Raw genomic sequence first — 22,170 nt, forward strand, 5'->3', positions numbered from 1 at the left:
AATAATTCATGTTTCCCAAATGGTTCTTATTTTTAATGCAGGGGGAGAGGGGGGAAGAAACCCACTTGAACACAGCAGACTGCATTTTCCAGCTCTCACTAGGTGCGTGTGTCGCATGTAGGAGTGGTAGGTCTGTTTCTCCAGCAACCTACCTGTTCTTTGTGGACGTAGTTGTTTAATAACAGCTGCTTCTGAGTGCTTGCAGGAGGGCTGGATATTAAACTTCTAAAACCAGTTGTACAGGCACTTTCAGTAGTGGAGGCTTAGATTTATTTTGCTTTAAGTATCTCATACCTGCTGAAGACACAGACCAGCATATGCTTCTGGTACCGAAAGTGCTGGGAAATTGTATTTATTGTGACCTTTCAAATGGAGCGTGCTTTGGCTGAACAGTGCTGCATGTGCTAAATGCAAAGATAACAAATATCTGTCTCTAAGATCAAATCTTGTCTTATAACTTCAATACGTGGATAAAAAGTTCCTAAGCTAGTTGTTTGGTTTACCTTAGAGTTCTTAAAGCAGCTACTTGCAACCCTTTAGCGTTGCTGTAGTGCTGGTGTGCCTTTCGGGGAGTAAAGGGCTGAATACATTTGTTTATATAGTGTGCACCACATGGATTTTCTGACTTCTAAAGTACTGCTTTCCCTGGGGCGATAGGAAATAAGTTAGCAATTGAGAGTGAGAACTTGTGCCTAGCTGTATCAAATACTCGCTGTATTAAAAGTAAGCTTTACCTTTAAAAAAAAGGAGCTCAATTGGTGTGGTATGTCTGGGCTGCATGCTCTACTAAGACACGTTTGTTTTCTTTATTGACAGCCGATTAATGCCTCTGTCAGAACCACACTATCATGTGCTGCCAGGACGCATGATAACAGCCTTGGTGAAATTGGCTTAGGCTGGGTTGTCTGTGGCAGGTAATATTTGTGTCTCCTGCAGCCAACCTTTACAAGCTACTAAAGCATTTGGAAAGTACATTTTTTGAGATGAAAATATGTACGTGTTAGGAATAAAAAGCTCACCAACGTCATGTAATGCGCTTGGCCGCTCTTCCTGAAGAAACAACATCGTCTGCTTTATTCCAAAGCTCAGGTTGCAGTGGTTTTAATTTTTCCTGGTAATGATTTGTCCTCTCCTCCCCTGCACTGTGAAGGGGAGCTACATTTTACAATAGGCACTCCCTTAGCTATCATAAAGCCTTTGTAGGCACAAAATTTCCCTGTAGGCTTTGAGCTAGGTGTGGAAGCAGGTAGGAAGTAAATGTTTTTACTGAGTCAGTTTCCAGTAACTGCAATTCTTCAGTGTTTATCCAGCAAGCACTGCTGCCTATCTGATAGATTAGGTGAAATCCAGTGTTGGCACATCATTTTCCATCATCTTATGTCATCTGTGTTGAGACAAAAGAGCCCTGCTCATGAGATAGCTGGGCTTGGTGGATGCTTGGCACTAGCTTATCTAACTACAGTAAAACAAAGTCCTTGTTCTCTGCTTTAACAAGCGTGCCAGTCAGATCCACTTAGCTATTGCCAAGGTTTTGCTGCCCAAGAGCTGTAGCCACATTATCCTTCTAACTGTTGCCATTGGAACAAAGAGACGGGTATAAGACCTGCAGTTTTGCAGGTACTGCCTGGCTGTCCAGGCACTGAATCATTAGTGTGATGATGTCCCTCAATAACTAACTCGCTGGGTCATTAAACTTTCTTGTGTGCAGCGTTTCTATGAAGGTTCTCCCTGGGTAACCATCTTTAATGGACAATCTCTTAATTACAGACATATCTACAGAAGCGTTGAGGCCAAGGGTGAGGTGAAATTAAGAAAACAGGTTGGACACTTGCATGGGCAATACTGTTTTCTGTCTTACAGAAGTTTTAAAACTCCTTTTTGCAGGGGACCGAAGCTGGTGAGCTCATGCACTTCATGTATGCCAGTCTTTAACATTGACTAGGACACAGTTTTCCTTCGAGTGAGTTATTCCTTAACTTTCTTCACCGTGAAGAAACAAACCATGGTTCCTGATACCTTTTTTCAACACATATCACTGGATGTGGCTGGAAACCAGCTGCTCTAGTCCAGTATAATTTCTGCTTTAGTAGAGTTGGTGTCCAAGAGTGTTGACAAGTCTAGGTCATTAAGTAAAAATATAATGAAGAATTTGGGGGTTCTTATGTGGGGAAATAAGCAGGTGGGCTTTCAGGGTATCCCGTATTTGAGCATCTCAGTTGTAGCTAATGGGCTATGGGAAAAGAAGGAAGAATTGCAGTAGGGCAAAAATTGAATTGCCAAGACAGTAATGGCATAAAATTCTCTCTGGAGAAATGAGCAGCAAGCCAGAAACACTGGGGTTTTTGTCCTTAGTGCAATCACATTTATTACCTGTCTTTAGATACACACATCTGCTGTGTCCCTGGGTTTTTTTAAGCTATGAGTATAGGAAGATGCTGAGCTCGTACCTATCACAGAAACTTTTGACAATCAGGTGATAACGTGGTTGTGAGGCATCATTTTAGCTTGTTCTCATCAGGCAAGTTGTGTCTTCAGAGTTAATTTAAAATGGAAAAATTCCATTTTGGAGAAGTATGTAACTGCTTATTCCCTCTTTGCTGCTAAGAAAATAAGGGATGGGGCGCAGTGAAACTGCGAGACAGACCTCTTAAAAGCTTTGCTTTAGTGGGAAAGGGAGGTAAGTTCAAACACACGACAAAGATCACAGGTAACATAACGTTCACTGATCATTGTCGTTCCATGGTGGTGTGAATTTTCAGGAATGACTGTTGTGCATGTGCTCATGAATTACAGGCATGTTTCCCACTGTTGTAGGCAAAGTGTTGATACTAACAAGCAGAACAGTGTTTTTGACAGTCTTCCTAAACAGAATTTTAAAAACTTGAAATCTGCTCTGCATATGTAGTTGATTTTACAAGTTTTTTACAGGGTTAGAAATTGCAGGATCAAATTTGTGATGCATATGTTCTCCTGATAACCAAATGTGCTCAGAATAGTTCAGTTCTCTGAGAGTAGCCATATGAAATTCTGCATCCCATTCCGAGTTTGGATGCTAATGCTCAGTTTAGTTCTTCGGCTGTTACTCAGTACCTAGTTAGCAAAACAGTGTTCTGCTGGAAACATAGTACTGGAATGTTGGAAATTGTGTGAATTAATATCAAAGTAGCCCTGCCTATCACAACAGTCTTGCGCTATGAGGGCTCTGCAGGAGGATCTATCTGGCTGCAGCGCGTTGTTCATGGGGCCCAGCAAAGCCATCCTGCTGGAGGAGATTTACCACTATCATGATTCAACAATGCATGGAAGCTCAAACTGCGGCAGACTTCTTACTGTTAAATTCTGTGCATACATAGAAACGTGTGTGTATGGTTCGTAATTAGGCATACTTTGATGCTTTGGTAGTTGGTCAAATCTTGGAGCTTTTAAGTGTCATATCACAGAAAGATGATTTTTAGACTTATAGGCCAATTTCTGTTGGAAGAGACCCTAAATGTCACCTGCTCCCACCTCTGCTCAGTGCAGGGCCAGCCTGGCTCCTGGCTCAGAGCATAGCCCAAGTGGATTTTCAAGGTCTATGAGACTGAAGGCACTGCACGCTCTCTGGGCAGCTTGTTGCAGAGTTTACAGCTGTCACTGGCAGGTTTTTACTTCTCTCATGCTGGAGATTCCCTGGCTGTAACCTGTGGCTGTTTCCTTGTGCCAGTTGCTTGTGCACCCATGAGAAGGCTTCGATTCCATCCTGGCTGAAACTGCCCACGCTCATGAGCAGGTTTGCAGGTGTGATGTGCAGATGTCACCTTACCCTTACTAACCTTTCCTCCTTTTGGTTTTCTTCTCCTGTTTGGCTACCTCAGCTGTCACTTTGCTGAGGTCTGATGACAGAGGTGTATCGGAAGTTTATGAAACAAAACGGTTTTCACATGCTTTGTCTTTGACCTATTTTTTGAACGTTTTGAGAAGCACTGGAAGTACAGGTGAAATTCCCCCAGTTCTCTCCTTAGAAGAGCAGTGTTACTGTACAGCTGCAGAGGACATCAAACATTTTGAGTAGTCTAAGAAATGCAATACATGATATGTAGAAGCATTTCAGACATCTGAGGCAGGCCAGTTCTGTGCTGCTACAAGAGCAGCCATCCGGAAACTTGATGGGAGTTCTTGAATCCATACTGAAGTTAGTTCGCATCAGCAAAATATTCCCCATGGTACTTTTTGAGGAGCTGAAGGAGCGAGAGAAGGGAAGGCTGAATTCCAAGTACCAGGTTCAAGCGTTGCTTTTTGTGTTGACATTTTGGAGAGATTTACTTTATTTCTTGTTTCTGTTCTTATATATGACCTTTATTCTTCCCTGTGAGTCTTCAGTTTTCTGGAATACTTATTGCAAAACTCCTATGTTTCTGTTAGAAAGCCTTCCACAGTATTCTGGAATTAATTATTCCTAGACTTTCAATGAAATGGGGAGACCATTTCATGAACTTGGATTTTGCATTAACAATACTCTGCCTTATATGCTTATCTATTATCGGTCCATCTGGCAGCTCACATGCCTGTTGGCAGAAGTGCTTTATTTCCTTTCCTGACAAATTCTGGCATTGAATGTATAAACAAGCAGTGCTGCTTTCTTCATTTATAATTCAGCATGAAATTCTGAATATTATTAGTTAATTAATATTAAATATGGTGAATTCTTGCTAGTGCGAGTGTAACGCTCCGAATTGAAGCATATGGAGTGGTCCCACCTCCTCAGTGAGGAGCTGGCAGATTGAGATCCATCTGTCAGCTGCCACACACACCAGTGCACATCTCCGAGTTTACAGTGAGGCAATGCAGACTGCCAAGGGAAACTGAGAGTGGGGCTGAGAGCTGAGTGTGGCTACAGTCATGACATCTATTGGAGGTGGGCAGTGGGCAGAATTGCTTTCCCCTTCCCAATTTGAGAGATCCTTAAAACATTTGCAGTATCTTTATTTGGGGGGGGAATGCTGGGTTTTACTTGCAAAATTAATGTATTAATAGCAAATATGCTATTAATCTTGAGCTTACCAGTGTGGTTATTTACAGTCTGAGGGGGTTTTGCTCAATTTACTTAGTGGGAAGGCCTCAGCTGTCTATAGCCATACAGAAAACATGCTCCCTTGCTGGGGAAGAAGTGATACTGCTCTCAACTTGAACCACTCCGAAGCGATAGTATATTGTGCTGCATAGGCAGCGTAACCTGCATACTGCATCAGGGGGATGTAGGGTAATTACTGCAATACCTGTGCATGTCAGAAATACCTGATGCTTGCAGACGCAGCTGCAAGAAACTAGGCTGAGCAAGCAACCCTGTTTCATTATGGATCCAGCAGGCCTTCAAGTGTACAGGTACATATTCATCACCTAGCACCTCCTAAAGCATTTGAACTTATTGTCTCATTTAACCTGGGGGATAGAAGTTTGTGGTGTGATCAGCCATTTAATACATTCCCAAAAGACATCTGTAGAGGCTTTCAAAGTTCACTTTTCTGTTTAATGATAACTCAAATTGTGATGTTTTCAAGAGCTGGCTGGAGAAACATGGACTTTCTGAAGTCTTTTCTCAGTCTGAATAAAACTGGAAATGGTGTTAGTTGAATTGGTTTGGAATATTCTCTTCCAAAGTGATTTTTTTTTTTGGTGCATACTTCAGAGAAAGAAATAATCCAAAGGCTTATACAACTTCTTCACAGTAATAACAGACAAAAGCCTGAGCTTGGAATTCCCCCCTCTCCTCCAGAAGTATTCAGATCTTACCAGTTTAATTTCCATTTTGTCTGCATCTTGCACAAATCCCAGTAAGTTGAAACTTCTGCTTCTTGCATTTATTTTGTGATGTTTTGGGGCTTCTTGTTGTGTATTAGGGTCACTAATTAGGGTGATCCATAGTGTGACTGGGGAGGCCTTGTCATAAACAGCAAAGTGGTTAACTTAGCTGGGTGCTGCTCATTTGCAACAGAAGTTTTGTATTTATAGCATGTGATTCACAGATTAAACTGCTGGCAAATGTTGATATTACAGCTTCATCTTTGGTGTAAGTGTTCAGGCTTTTCTTCTTGTCACTTTTCAATTTCCAGTGGTTGCGTTATCTGGGCATGAAACACGGTTTCTTTCTCTACTGTTGGAGGCGGTGGCAGACAGTAACATGGGAAGTTGTTAGCTTGGTGCTCCCTGCAAACGCTGCCCCTCCACCTTGGAGGTGAATTTTTATTTATCCATTTTAAGGCATTTGGGTAATAATATTAATGCTGTATTATGTGTATGAGGTTGGCTTTGGGGAATATTGCCTTCCTTTGTGAAAAAGTTGTGATTGGTTCATAACTCGGTATGTGTTTTAAAGGCTTGTAAGCTAGGTAAGCATAATTTATCATGGAATCATAGAATAGTTAGGGTTGGAAAGGACCTTAAGATCATCCAGTTCCAACCCCCCTGCCATGGGCAAGGACACCTCCCACTAAAATATATGCATAAATTATGTGCAGCGTCCTATTTGAAACTTTAATTCCTTGCTGCTACCTGGAGGAGCAGGTTAGGATCGTATTGATGTTTTGCAGGACTGAAATAAGAGCCTAAATAATTATTTTTCAAGATTTCTGTGGAAGGAGCTGGTGGGTGACACAACCTTTGGCAGAAGAAGGAAGTAAAACCCATATGTTAAACCCATGCATAAAACCCCTCCTTAGTGGAAGGGTTTTGCAGTACTCCGTTATCTTTGGTCTGTCTTTATCATCTATAAGGAACTGGTATCTTGCAGCTGTAACAGAAAACAAATCTGCGTTAGGTCAGATCTGGCAGAGGTGAGGCTGCCCCAGCCCCCTGCTCCAGGTCTGACCAGGGCTCAGCCTGAGTTCCCAGTAGGTAAAAAGGGGTTTCTTGCTCAGAAAGAGTTAAGAATGGAATTTCCTGAGAAGATAGTACCTGGGAGTAGCAGGGCAGGGGGTGTGAGGAGCTTTCAATCAGATACCCAAACAGTTTGTATTGTAAACTGTTCAAGATTGAAATAGTCAAATTCATCTATTTCTTTGGCTTTGTATAGTTGGTATTGATTTTAATACTGGATTTTGGGGGGGAGGTTAATAGTACCAACCGTTTTGTGAAGGGATTAGCTGACTAAAACGTCTGCCCTGCTTTCCTTTTGCAATTCAGTTTGCCCACAAAAGTCTTATTTGTCATCCGTAAAATAAATATGCTTTGTCAGAGAATACATTTGTCCTGTTACTAATTCACTTGATTTATTAGTGATATTACAGATTGCCCCTGTATTGCGAGAATACTTTCCAATTTGACTTCTGGACTCTAGTGAGCAAAAGAAACGGGTTTTTCTAATACCTGCTTTCCTATTGGAAATTAGATTTTCTGGCTGGGCAGTCATAAAAGCTAAGGCCAGTGAAATGGTGTCAGTAATAGATGTTTTTGAGTGAGGTATATTGGCAGTCAGATGATGGATCTCTTGGAACTTGAAGGTCACAGAAGGGAGCCAGTTTCTTTGAAAGTTATCCTTGGAGTTGAGAAAGTGAAATGCTGTTGTGTAAGATCTCGTTTATTAAAGAATGTACAGTTTCAGCAAACTGAATTGGTTTCACTTTTTGGTTTTGATGCTTTGGGAGTTCCCGATTGTCTTCAATTATTTACTTTCTTTTCTTCTTCTTAGTAAAACGCTTCCGAGAACCAAAGCATGAACGACGTCCCTGGAGGATATGGTATGTTTGTGCATGCTTTATTCTTAATTTTGTTGTTTCTTGCATGTGTTAGAAACTGAAGGAAATGGGGTTTTTTTTGCATTTGATGATTGAAGAAAAGAAAAGCAATGACAAGAAATCGGTGACTAACAGTGAGGAACAAAAACAAAACACATGAGTCAATGCAGATATCTTCTGCGTGCTTCTCTACTAGTTCTTTCTTACTAAGCATTTCCAGGAATCTCTACAGATGTGCATTTAGACATAAACCTCCAAGTTGTGCTTCTTCTGAAGGTGGAAATTTGCAGTTGCCCAAAGATGCATCTAAACATGTATAAACTTCCATAAGCTTAAAAGAAGCTCTCAGCTGAGCTTAAATGAAATGCCACGTTCTATAGCTATCCTGCTATACATAATACAGAAAACAGTGTGGTGAAAGATATAAATATATATGCTATGACAGAAACAAGGTCTAAAACGTATATTTGTTTTTATTACTTCTTAAAGGTTGTTGGATTGTAGCAATGCCAACACAGCCTGTACTAATTTTGTGACAGGGGTGAATGTTAAACAGTCATTCCAGTTGTTGAAGACTTCAGTTGTTTAAATTCATCTGGTACAATGCTGCTTTTCAAAACTAACCCTGACCTTTATTTCATTGAATAAATACAAAGTCTTGGTGTACTGTGGCCTACGTCAGCCTGATATTCTGATAAGTGGGGTGATAACCCTTAATTTTTAAGCAATGAATCTTGTTGTGGGACTTGCTTATTGTTATTTATAGTGTGGTGTACTGATTAGATAAGGAACTCACTGGCTTCCTGCCTCATCTCCAATGCTGCTTTCTATGTCATGCAATGAATGTACGAGAATGAAGTTTAAGACAAAGTTATTAGGGAGGGGAGATGAATTCAGGCATAAAATGTTTGCATCTGTTGGGGCGTTTGGATCTTCGTTTAGACCAGGAAACAACAGACAGAAGGGGTGTTGGTCTGTTGTAAAGAACACACTCCTGCCTGCAGAATACTTTTTACACAATTCCTTTATTTAACATCTAATGAAACATCCACTGGGAGTTTTGGCTTTGTGCAAAGGGTGGTGATAAAAGGTTGGAGTCAATACTGAATCAGTACCTAAGTGCTTTTTTCTGTTTTTCCCTGTAAATAGCAAACTACTTTGAAGATAAAGCTTTCAAGGTTGTAATTCTATTGTAGTGTGGTCTAAGCTGTTGTACTACAGATAAAAATCAGTGAGACCACTTCATGCCTTTGGCTGAAAAATGTTAGCTTTTTAGCAAGGTACTCTAGCGAAAGGACTCATTATTAGTCAGCTATTAAACTGCTCACCAGCAAGCACATGATGAGGATGTTGGTTTTGTCCCTGCTATAAACTTGCTAAAAATGCATAAACGTAAAAGGTCTGAAATACCTCACGAGACTGGGATGCTCATTGTTTACACAAGGTTATTAAAGACTTAGCTAGGTTTAGTGAGGATTAGCTCTTGAATAATGCATATGATACCAAGAGGATATCTCTGGACTTGAAATTTACAATGGTAAGGTTTCAAGTTAGTATGATTTGGTTTATTGTTTGCAATGTTCAAAGAAAAAAGGGGGGCAGAATTGAAAATGGAACATTGTTAAATAAGCTAAATTCCAGGGCACTTCATCATTCTGGTGCTGTCATTTGAAGAAAAAAAATGAATAATTGATATGGAATTTTAATTAACATAAATTTGCAATGTCGGGCTGTCATGTAAACATTTTTGTCTCTCTTAAAAACTGTTTTGACTCCGTACAGGTTTTTAGATACTTCCAAGCAAGCCATAGGGATGTTATTCATCCACTTTGCAAATGTCTATTTATCAGACCTTACAGAAGAAGACCCCTGTTCACTGTAAGTGTTTAAATTCAGAATATTGATCTTTATGGAAGTTCTGCAGTTGTGTTTGGTGGTGTACCTGGGCAATAACGCAAGATAGGGCTGAGCAACCTATTTTCGTGGTAACAATCACTTTCAAAAACCTGTGCTTTAACCTGAGTTAATCAAGGCTCTTTTCAGTTCACGGCTGGCAGGACCTGAGAGAGGTTTTTTTGGGGCCGTGTATAGATATTTTAGACCAAGAGGAAACTCTTACTACTTCTCCCCCTCCAGTTAATGAATGAGGATTTAGGATGCAGGCTGTAACATGAGTCTGTGTGCTGGAGGAGGTGCTAGGGACCCAAGGAAATGAATATAAAGTTGTGTCCACTGACCTCCAGCTGCACTGTTCAATGCAGCAAGACTTTCATAGAAAGTCAGGTTGCTTTCAGGGATACTTAACAAAAATCATTCATGCTTGTATTTTCTTCTAAACCCTACAGTAGCTACTGCAGTATTATTTCATTAGGTTAAAACAGGAAATATTGCTCCTTACCCAGGCAGTTAGTGCACAAATTAATTTTGCAATGTCACGCTTGGAGCAGTGTGACTAAGTAGATAAGCATTTCACTGCAGTATATTAAACCTGAAGATTTTATGACTAAGACCCTGGCAGGCTCTTTACAGGAGCTCCTGAAGCAAATGGTAATTGTTTGGGTTTGTTCTTTATAGGGCTTATGCTCAAAGAAGCTTACACGTTCCTGGTAATAGAAGCTGTGAAATTACTTTAAAAAGCCTGATAATTTGCCCTTTAAAAGCAATCCAGATCCTTCAATGCATCTGCTCACTGTTGTCCTTTGCTAAACAAAGAAGCTACACAGCCCAAGGAACATGCTTGTGTTGCTTCACAAGCCTGTTTTATTTCCCTTATTCCTCCTCAGTTTCTTCTGCGTTCTTGTATGCTATAAATGACCAAGTAAAATGCTACTTTTCTCTTCCCTCCATAAACCATTATGGTGGGGGAAATGCATTTATTTTAACACAATAACTGTAAAGTTTAAATTATAATTGAGAGTTACAGTAATATCAGGCATCATTGTAGGAATTTTCCTTGCTTACCATGATAGGTTTAAAAACGGGCAGGTGCAAATTGCTTTCATTCTGGTTTTACATATTGAAATATATATTTGAGGAAGCTTACCACGGCTTGCCTAAAATTGTCAGCGTTTAAAGGTAAAGCTCAAGTATTTTAAAATTGAAAGTAGCTGTGCTGTGGGCTGAGTTTTCAAAATGAAAGGCTTCCTAACGTGTTCTATTCTACCCGTTTTAATACACTCTACATAGCTTTATTTTCAAATGCCACTTCATGTAAGTGTAACATGATACAAACCACGAGGGTGAGGCAAAGAGCTGTTCTTCCCTCTTCTCAGGATAACAAAAACCAGTGTGGAATTTCTTGGACAAGGGCGCAGGTCCTCCTTGTTAGCAGAAAAAATAGGACGTAGTATTAACCAAAGCCACTTGTTTTTTCTTGGGAAAACTATATTCTAAGTGCCAAGTAGGTCAGAATTAGTGGGTAAAAGCAATGTTTCTGCCTGTGACTTTAAATAGTGATAATGTTACTGAGGAAATTCAAACATGGATAGTTTTCTGTTCTTTCCTGGTTTGTAGTTTGTGGGCTGTTTTCAGAACAAACCCAGAAAATGTACTTTTGGAAAGCATCATGGTTCAAAGCTTGGAGAAAAACTACAATTGGACGTTGCAATTTGTGTTCGGGAATGTAGTGCTGTAGTTTAGGCAGATGCGTGATAATACCAAAACTGATAAAACATCTGTTGAAACACCTCAACAGGTGGGTGGTTGGCTGAAGAATTTTGAGTAGAAGAAGCAAACAGCAGCCTCCTTTGTAGTGCAGGGTAGCGGGCTGGTTGTGCATGGCACACCGGGAAGGTTGTGTGAACTGAGACTTTTACTCACTGAATGCAGCAAAATGCGTTTATCTGATAGCGGCAGCAACTTGTATTGTCAGTGCCAGTGCCCCGGTTACACCTGAGCAGGGATAACGCAGTGCATGACCGAATGAGCATGTTACCTACATGTACTGAGCCTGATGTGCTTGGGAATATCGGGCATACTTGGCCTGCACTGTAATTTGATGGGAAATAGATGTTGGCACATCTCCCTGCTCCTGGTGGCTGCCTTCCTGCTGTAGACTTAGAGCAGCCCCTTGTGGCCTTAGGATGACTTGTGTTCTTGTAAATGCTGCCGTTCCTCTGCCAAACGCTAAACCTTGGGTTTAATGTTTGTCCAATACGAAGTTCATTAAAACTCCAATTAGAAACACAGCTATTAGAAAATAATATTTTATTTTTTTTTTTTTTAAGTTTATGGGTAAGTCTTGGCCGAATAAGGGCATGAGCGCTTCATTTGTATTCTTGAGCTGCTCTTGAATGGGCTTCTGGGGGTCAGAACAACTCCTCCTTTACTGATCTGAACACACATATTCTTTCTTTGCTTTCCATTTTCTCATAGTTTTGTCCCCAGGGATTTGCTCCACAGCTAGCAAAAGCCCACAGTTCTCTGATTTGCTATTTTTGTCTGTGCAGATAAGTTCGTATAGCTCTCGAGTTTACCTGAACTGTTTGGAATTACCAAATAAGAATCTCAGTAGCAGGGATTTACTGTGTGTCTTATAGTTGGCTCTTTCTCAGCTGCTGTTTCATTCAGTACATTTGGTGACAGCAAATAAAAACCAGAGTCACTTGCAAAATGCTCTGAATTTCAGGTGAACCATTTAATAAACTTAAGAATTAATTTGAAACTCATAGCGATCTCCGGTTGCTTGAAGCAGAAGTAAGATTCCTTTTCCTCTTCTTCCTTAAATTTTACTCAGATACAGGCTTTCCATGCAGAGTGACCTGAGCAATGGTGAAACGGAACTCTGGATTTCTTTTAAAGGAGTAAAATTAATGTTGGCATTTATATAGAATACGTAGGTGCACACATGAAAATAGAGGCTTGGAGCTTAACTTTGACAGAAACAAAATACTGAGACTCTTCTAAAACTATTTAAATTCTAGGCTAATAATGTCATTATGGATGCTGGTAAATTATTATTTTCAGTACTCTGGCTTCTCAACATATGTACAGATCTTCTAGCAATCACGGTGTTAAAATACACTAAACCTTGAATAAAATGGACCCTGCTCCTTGTTTTCTTTTGCATTTTTCCTTTCAGGTACCTTATCAACTTCTTGTTAGATGCCACATTAGGGATGCTGTTAATCTACATTGGTATACGTGCAGTCAGCAGCATTGTGGAGTGGCAGCAGTGGGAGTCCCTTCGCTTTGGTGAATATGGTAAATGTTTCTGTTCTTGCACTGAAATGACTTTCAGGATGGAATCTCTGAATATTTCAGCTAATGGTTAACTCATCTTAAAATCATTATACAGTGATTATAATGGTCATCTTAACATTTGACTTCTCATAAGGGTTCTTTTAAATTCTGTATCTCGGCATGCACCTTCTGCGTTAGAAAGCTCAGCAAAAGTCTCTAAGCATTTAGCAAGTTTACAACAACTGCTTGAACATCCTTTTTGTTTTTTGGGAGTGATGAACAAATTGCAATAGTGGCTGATCTCATAGAGAAAATAACAGCCTGATACATTGACTCTGAAGCACTTTTAAATAAATGATAGGTGGAAGGTCATTTCCTATTAAAGCTTTCACGGAGCTGCATGCCATTGTCTGAAGATACGGGCTAAGAGCTCTGCCAGCCCTCTTTAAAATAAACAGCTACGTACCTTCAGTGCAGAGAATGGCAAGATGACCTGTGCTTGTCTTGAAGTAATGATCACTCAAACTCCTGCATGTAGGGTTTGTATCATTGATGAAAAATGCGTGTCTTTAGAGCAGGCTGGGGAATAGGCTAGTGAAATCACTTTCACATGAAGTTATGGGGTTTATCTTCCATTATGTTAGCCACAGAAGTCCACTGATGTGCACAAGTTGTGGATTTGCGGATGCAAATGGGTATCATACACATCAACATTTAATTCTGTTCAACCTGTTATTTTCAGATTGCTTAGTCTGGCTGGTTGGGAATGGAAGTTCTGTATAGATGCTAAAAATTCCATTTGAAGCTCCTTGAGATAGGAATGGATGGAGAGATTGCCGCATAAGACAGCAGTTACGGCTTTTCATCAGAGAGAAACAAATAAAAATTCCCTATGGTTTGGGGAAAAAAAAAAAGACGATAAGTAAAAGCTTTCATAGCAATTCCATAGTTATCATTGGTAGGCTTTCGGGGTCTGTCGGTTTCTTTGGTTTTAATGATCCTAAGTGGCTGACAGAATTAGAGAGTAAGTAAGTAAAGGCCTTGCCAAGATGAACTATTTCAAAAGCTTGGGAAGTTTACAACTGAATAGCATTAACTGCTACTTGCTTTAATGCCAGAGGTTTAAAATAGAGGTGATGACAAGCATCTATCTTAGGAGAAATAACTGCATATACCATTAGGGCTTTTTTTCTTTTTTTTTTTTTCTTAGATTTATGTAGATTTAATGTGTATCTTTTAGGGGAACATTCATGGCCATTCAGGCTCTTTAAATCAACAGTGTCATAGCTCTGTTTGTCTGCTTTTTATTGCCACATGCCATAGTCCAGTATTTCCACTCTTTTCTTTGGCCTGGTGAACATCTGACTGTTCATCAACTGATTCATCAGAAACTTCACCATATGTAGAAAAGTAAATAGTTCCCCCAGATTAGTCTCCAGACTTGGGTCTCTTAAGGGATTAAATAAGCAGCATTGCCCAGGGAAGGGAAAAGGGCAAGGAAAGGGCTGAGACATTGTTGCGATACTCCTTCTGACTGAGCTTTAAGACTCTTCCCCAAAGTCCCATTTTCTGATAGTTGATTGGATTGAAGCCATTTAAAGATGTTTCAGCAGATTTCAGCCTGTTTCAGCTTTCCACCCAGAATAAAGAAACATGGTGTATCTATGAAAATTATATATAGGTGCTTGTAATTACATCAAATCCCAGATTTTATTTCTTCCTAATAAATAACATTCTGGTGGGTTTTTTTCTGTAATCTGTTCTCATTTCAATGTGCTTTTAACAATAGAAGTCTGTCTGGATGGGAAGATGTGGGGAGTGTATTCATTCTATCTCTTACTGACTTCAAAAATGAACCTGATTTTATTTTAATTAGCTGTGAGGCATCTGTGAATTAAGCAACTCAGCCCTTAAAATCAACAAGTGAACCTTGTTACTTGTGTTCCGTGGTGGGGGTGGGCTGCAACTGATCTGTTATTATCATTCTGAATCAGGAGATCTTGTTTATCAAGCCAGGCACAGCTACAGATTGGGCAGAAAAGAAATTCAGAGCGGCCCTGCAGAGAAGGATTTGGGGGTGCTGGTCAATGAGAAAATGAACATGAGCCAGCTTCAGTGTGCGCTCGCAGCCTGGAAAGCCAACCGTATCCTGGGCCGCATCAAAAGGAGCGTGACCAGCAGGTCGAAGGAGGTGATCCTGCCCCTCTACTCTGCTCTTGTGAGACCTCACCTGGAGCATTGTGTGCAGTTCTGGTGTCCTCAACATAAAAAGGACATGGAACTGCTGGAACAAGTCCAGAGGAGGGCCACGAGGATGATCAGGGGACTGGAGCACCTCCCGTATGAAGACAGGCTGAGGAAGTTGGGGCTGTTCAGCCTGGAGAAGAGAAGGCTGCATGGAGACCTCATAGCAGCCTTCCAGTACCTGAAGGGGACCTATAGGGATGCTGGGGAGGGACTCTTCATTAGGGACTGTAGTGATAGGACAAGGGGTAATGGGTTCAAACTTAAAAAGGGTAAGTTTAGATTGGATATAAGGAAGAAATTCTTTCCTGTGAGGGTGGTGAGGCACTGGAATGGGTTGCCCAGGGAGGTTGTGAGTGCTCCATCCCTGGCAGTGTTCAAGGCCAGGTTGGACAGAACCTTGGGTGACATGGTCTAGTGTGAGGTGTCCCTGCCCAGGGCAGGGGGGTTGGAACTGGATGATCTTAAGGTCCTTTCCAACCCAAACTATTCTGTGAGTCGAAGTATTTCTCTGTGTGTGTGTGTAAGCTACGTATGAAATTGTCCGAGTCCTCTTTACTTAATTGTTCTTTCCAATATCAGATCATTTTATTAGTGACTCTTTCCTGTATCTTCATTAATGCGCTGTCCCAGCCTTAGTGTGTTGGTGGTTTAGTCAAGCTATCATAAAGACTATTAAAAAACATATTGTAAATCTGATTTCTGTTAATCATGTGGGAGAGCCTTCTGGTATAAAGACAAATAGCAGATGGAAAGTTATTGGTAATGGCTGTGAGGTTAGTAGGGTTAGACTATGTTAGAAGTCCGTCTAAAAGGACAAGTCGCATTAGATTGTTTGCTGCCCTCTTCTGTTAAATACTGCTGTTGCTTCTGAAGTAACAACCTTCATATCACCATTTTATTTAATTTTTTTCACTTTGGCCCCAAGAAAACTTACCTTATTTTTCATAAGATTATTTCAAATAATTAAATAGGGTAGAAGAGGGAGCTAAAGTTTAGTCCTGTGGGGTCACAAGTGTATTTAGACTTAGTATTTTGAAATATGGATATTTAGCATGCATGGGTGGTGAAGTATCTGTTTATTGAGAGGTATGGGAAACTCGTGGCGTTTTATCTGGAGTAGTAAAGTCAAGTTCTCAGCTTGGAGATCAGAGTGATTTCAGTTTGTTTGCAAGTAGGGGCAAACAGGAGTCCCGTGTCTCTCCCACACACCCCTAACAAGTTTCTTCTTGTGATTTGAGCGATGTTTATGTTTCTAGAGCCTAAATAATCATTTGTCTCAAGTTAATTCTCACTGTGAGCTCATTTCCCTTCTTAGCTCTATTACTTGATCCCTGGTGATTCACTGCTTGAAGCTGTCACAAAAATAGCAGTGTCCTGCTGGCTTTAAAAGCCTCTTCTTTATATGGAGGATAGTTTTTCAACATAAGTGCCTCAAGGAAAGAATAGATACCAAATACCAGCATTCATAAATGGCTGCTGTTTGTACAGCAAAACAGCACTGCTTGCTCATTTCTGAACAAAGTAGCATGACGCTCCCTCAAGGGCTTTTTTTATGTCAGCATTTTAAAGTATTAGATTTGTCTTCATATTTCTAGTTTTGTGTTTTCAGATTCGTTACATCAGCAGCTGGATTTTAATAGAAGTGCAAAATCAGTTAATATGTTTGAGTATGTAAAGAGCAGAAAAGCAGTCATGATCTGTAGGGAGAAGAATGTTCCCTGCGTTCTCCTTCTCTTCTTGCCTTAGGCTGCTTTAGCTGCTGTGAGTAGAAAACAGGTGACCAAATCCCTCTTGGGGACAATGAGCTCCATTGGCAGCTAAATCGTGCTGTGTTCTCTTTGCTTGTCTTTGCTTCTCAGATGCCAAAGCTCAGAAATTGCCTTTGATGCATCTCTTCCTTCCTAGCTCTTTGTGGCTTGCAGAGCAACTTAGAGCCGTATGGGGTAGATAGGACTCACTTTAAAACTTTCGTAATTTATTTTGGAGCAGTTCTGTGATACGGAATTTTCTTGAGAAAACTCAGGATTTGAACAACAGAGAGAAGTTACAGGACAGAAGAATCACAGGTATTTTGTTCAAGAGCTGTCTATAAACATGAATTTGCAGAGTGGCTGATACAGGTAGCTTGCGCTACTATAGACTAGTTTTTCTGTGCCCAGCAGTTGCCACTGAAGATTCAAAGTATTTTGGTTTCAGTCTTTATGTGCTTTTTCTTGCAGTAAGATCTCTTCTGACTTCCTGTTTTGTTCTAGACATGTAATTTATACATGAGTGGTGTAAAATCAGAATTTGAGAGACTGTCAGACTTTAGAAAGCGGAGCTTTATGGTTTCAACAGGAACATTGTAATTTGAGTTTGTGTGCTGAATCTTTGAATGTACAAATGTCCCAGATATTCTTGGGAGCACCTCCTTGGTGATGTTATTAACTTCCACTTTTTCCCTTGAATTGCATAGTTTATAAAATGGTAAAAAAAGCTTGGTTGGAAATTTTCTCCAGAGATCATCTGATCCAGCCTCCTGCTTGAAGCAGGGTTAACTTCAAACCTGAAGCAGGTTGTTCAGGGTGGCTCCAGTCCAGCTTTTGATTTATCCATGGTTTAATATTTAAGAACCCTTTTGAGTAACCTACTCCAGTGCTTAACCATTCTCATTGTGAAAGCTTTTTTGCTTTCTGTCAGAATTGTACATGCACCCATCCAATCTGTATCTCCTCAACTTATCTACAGGGATGCTTTCGGGACGTTGTCAAAAGATTTGGTAAATTCAAAGTAAAGAACACCCCTGTGTCCCTGCTTGTAATTAGAGCTGAGAGATTATTTTGTAGAAGCAGTAGGGCACACAAAACCCTTAGGTAGAATATAACATATGCAATGCCTAATTTCAGTCATATACCAAGAAAAACAAACAACCCTCCACACAAAACCACCACTGAACAAAATGTTCACTGGTGATAGTGCACAACACTCTTAATACAGAGTTTCACTATTTTTGGACATTCTCATGTGACGAGAGTTGGAATAGATGCAAATTGCTATAGCTGTCTGTGCTTTTATGAATTAAATACAGATTGGAAAAGAGCTTAGAATAAACTAGTAAAGTTTCAGTGGTAGAGCTGTAGCTAAAGGTAGTTAATAAAGCCAGAGAATGCTAATAAAAATGTGGAGTATAGAAATTAATGGCTAAGCTTTAATTCTCAAATCTAGTCCAGGCCTTGTATCTTCAGAAGAATCACAGTTGCTCAACTTAGAGACTGATGGTTCCCCTTCTAAATTTTCTAACTTTTTTTTTTTAAACAGAAGCTATAAACTCTGGTGTATAATAGCAAAACTTGAACATTTAAACCATTTTCCTCTTGGGCCATTGAGTGTTGATCACTAGCTCTTACTGTAAAACTTGTTTAGAAAGTTCTCTTTGTTTTGGACCCCAGTTTGATTTATGTTTTTCTTCATAGCATTTAAGCAGCAAACAGTAAGTCTCAAGACTATTACCAAGTATTAATACTGAAAGCCTTTCAGAAATGTTTCAGAAAAGGAAGTAGCAGCTATCCACTCTGCATTACAAATACATAAAAGCGTCTGAATTTTATTTAATTATTCATCCCCAGACCATAAGTTTTAAGCCGGCTTTGGAGATGTGGAAGCCATTGTGAAGAACAAAGAGCTAAGACTTCCCTCCACAGCTTCCTTTTGGTTTCCAGTGAAGTGCTGCTTTAAGCTCACCTGTGAAGCTTGCTGGGCGTATCAGTCCTCTTTTATCCCTTTATTTTTTTTGTCCTTTCCTCTCTCATTGCTTTCATGGTAGCCTACATAAGTTTTCATGTTCAAATATTTGTCATTCTGTCCTGACAGATAACTTAATAGACGCAGGTTTTCACTCTGCCACAATGAGTGCTGTAGAGTTTCAGACCCTTTCAGATTGAAACTGAAATGTGATCATCTTAATTGTTTTGTTCACTTAAATTCTTCATAGCATCTCTTGCATGTGCTGCTTCAGTTATGATTGATTAGTTATGGTAATGAACTTTGTAGAGAGAAAAAAGTATGTTTAAGGTAGCACTGGGAGAACAGCAGAAATCCTCACCTTTCTACTTAGACTAAAGGGATAGTTTTTCCTCAGCTATGTTTCCCTCAAGTTTCCCTTTTAAGAAACTTAATACTTCATGGTAGAGGGTCAAGAATAACAATTTGATGAGAAACAAATGTAACACAGCTATATCTGTCTTACTTTCATCAGATTATGTAAAACAGTGAGCGTGTAACCAGGTACTGCTGAATTGGATGAAGTCCTGTTACATTCAGGTTCTAACTGATAGTTTCTGGAAGTTGTGGTGAGGCTGAGGGAGGGGAAGGAGCAGCACCAAGGAAATTGGAGAAGGCACTTTAGGAGGACATAGCTGCCCTGCCTCTTCTTACACTGCTTTTCTAAAATGTTTACTGTGAAGTCAAATCAACCCTGTGCATATATAGAACCTTTCTTCTTTCCTGCAGGTGACCCACTGCAGTGCACTGCTTGGGTGGGCCAATGTGTTCTGTACATATTGATTATGACATTTGAGAAAACCATCATCATTATAGTGCTGCTTATACCTCAGTGGAAAGAGGTTTGTATTTTTACAGCATTTTACAGACATTAATTTGAGGTGGAAGCTGTAAAGCAATAGCCTTCTAATAGTGTTTATTGGTTTGGCTCAAGCATCGTAACTATCTACAGTCAATGCCATGTAACTCTGGTACTGGTATGTTGGTTTTATTGGATTAGGACACTAATTAAGGCTACTACTTAGGCTTTCTGGCATCCATTGCCAGGAACATCCCACCATATTTTGGAGGGGGTTTTATGTACTGTAGTATATCAAATTTTATTCTGTCTCCTTGTCTGAGTGCTTTTGAAGCTACAAAGTCATTCTTCTTTTTCTTAATTCTTTAACCCTTACTTGCAGCTATTTTGTATTTGCAGTATTTTAATGAATTTTCCTTTCTTGACCTTGTTAATAGATCTAGACTGTGAAATTTTAGAAACTTGCAATGGATTAGTGAAGCCATTGCTGATAACTAATAATTTTGACAGAACGTGGGCAATGTATTACTCAAAGTAATAGTGCATAGTGTTATAGCCCATTAAAACCAGTTAGTCCTATTGTGTGTTCTGGACTACTTTGGGAACCATCTTGCGTATTTTGTAAAACTCCGTTGTGTTTATGAATTCCGTTCCTGGGGAACATGCAGCTCTAAGATGTTCAAGATGATTCTAACACAGCTTTTCAGACTTCTGTAAACAAACATGACAGAGAGAAGTCTCTTGCCAGCCCCACTTAGTATCTGTGGTGATTTATAAGCTCTCCTAAGTACTTTCCTTTTCTGCAAAGCTGTCCTTTTTTGGTTCCTGTGAATTATTTCTGTAGCAATAGCTGATACATGAACAATCGCACTTACTAATCCAGTTATGTGCACATGCTGCTATGATTTGAACTTAATCCTTTTCTTTTCACAGGTAGCTTTATTGAACCCTATAGAGAACCCCCAGTTGGAGCTGGCTATCGTCATGCTGATAGTTCCCTTCTTTGTTAATGTTAGTACAACTTTCATGCTTCTGTGAGATGTTTACTTGGATATCTTTCAGCCAGTTTGTTAGTTGTTCAGTGTGTTTGTCAGTTAACATTAGTCCTTAAAGCACAGTGTACCTTGGTGCTTAAGTTTTAAAGAGGAAGGGTGTTAAAGAATGAATAAAATGCCTGGCTATGTGGATTTTATAAAGCTGAAATCCGTATTAAGCCAAGTAACCAGGCTCAGGAGAGGTGCAGAAATGCTTCTTTGGCATGATAACTTCAGTAGATTGAATGTAATACTGAAATACTGCCATAGAGGTTATAAAATTACAATGAAATTTGCTTTGGGAAACAGTTGGTCTAAGGATAGCTGTTCTGTGAAGTATCCTGTGTCTGACCATAGCAAATAGTGGCTGGCCTATGACAGAGCAGAAGAAGAGGGCAAGTGAGCAGTCATCCTTCCCAAAGTAAACTCTCCTAGCAATCTGGGATTTAGGGACTAGAACCAGAGGTGGTGGGTGTCCTTGTATTTAATAACTGCCGGTGTGTTTTCTTCTCTTTCATCAATTTGTTCAAGCACTGATTTTATCCTTTGAGAACATAAAGTCTTGTACTAAGATGTCTGTCTAAACTGTTCACATTTCTACGTGAAAAGTTAATATATGATCACTTTGAATAACAGCTACTTTTCTTATTTTCTTCTGTCCTATAAAGGAATAAAGTAGCTATTTTCTAGAGCATTCATGCAGTGTGTAATCAGCTATGCCTGTAAAAGATTGTACCTGCTTGGCCAGTTCACAATTTTTGCCAAGTTTTCCTAATTCTGTCAAATACTGACTAAATGAACATATACTACTCTGAGGAAAACTGAACTGTTACTTCCCCCTTGTCCTTAACAGGCATTAATGTTCTGGGTAGTAGATAATTTTCTTATGAAGAAAGGGAAGACAAAAGCTAAACTTGAAGAAAAGGAAGCAGGACAAGATTCAAGAAATGGAAGTAAAGTCCGATACAGGAGAGCAGCATCACACGAAGAGTCAGAGTCAGAAGTACGTACAGTTAATTATTGCAATTAATACAGTATCAATCCAGTTCATCCCTCATGTACTTCTAATGATAGTTCCTAGCATTTGCAGTTGAAATCCAGTTCAGCAGAATGGCATTGTTGCCCCACTCATGGTAGTTATCTTCCTTCCAGACCAGCAGGAAGACATCATAATATATGTAAATATCAGAGGTGAACTGTGTTACAAATGCTTCTAAGAAAGCCCACACAGAATACAAAACTAATAGACAATTCTAACTTAGTTTAAAGCTTAAAGAGAGGAAGCTGGTGGAGGCAACTATCCTGACTTTGGAGAAGTATTTATATCCTTGCTTTAGCATAATTTTGTTCTAAATTATATTAAGTGGGCAGTTTTCAGTTCAGCTGAATGATGTGTGGTATCTTTGAAGTTAAGTTGTTTTAGCTTTAGATGGTTAACATA

The 22,170-nt window shown here is 39.8% G+C and overlaps 1 protein-coding gene across 1 annotated transcript in view; it reads left to right on the forward strand.

Annotated features, from left to right (window-relative positions):
* The window catches only part of LOC136018217 (musculoskeletal embryonic nuclear protein 1), a 43,065-nt gene that overhangs the window by 9,865 nt on the left and 11,030 nt on the right, over nt 1–22,170 (forward strand). The window contains exons 2-7 of the mRNA XM_065687267.1: nt 7,664–7,712; nt 9,492–9,587; nt 12,790–12,911; nt 19,626–19,738; nt 20,629–20,706; nt 21,583–21,732. Of these exons, the coding sequence (XP_065543339.1) occupies nt 7,664–7,712; nt 9,492–9,587; nt 12,790–12,911; nt 19,626–19,738; nt 20,629–20,706; nt 21,583–21,732 (608 nt within the window). The remainder of the gene's footprint in view (nt 1–7,663; nt 7,713–9,491; nt 9,588–12,789; nt 12,912–19,625; nt 19,739–20,628; nt 20,707–21,582; nt 21,733–22,170) is intronic.

The sequence above is a fragment of the Lathamus discolor genome, chromosome 7, assembly GCF_037157495.1.
Source record: "Lathamus discolor isolate bLatDis1 chromosome 7, bLatDis1.hap1, whole genome shotgun sequence".
NCBI lineage: Eukaryota > Metazoa > Chordata > Aves > Psittaciformes > Psittacidae > Lathamus > Lathamus discolor.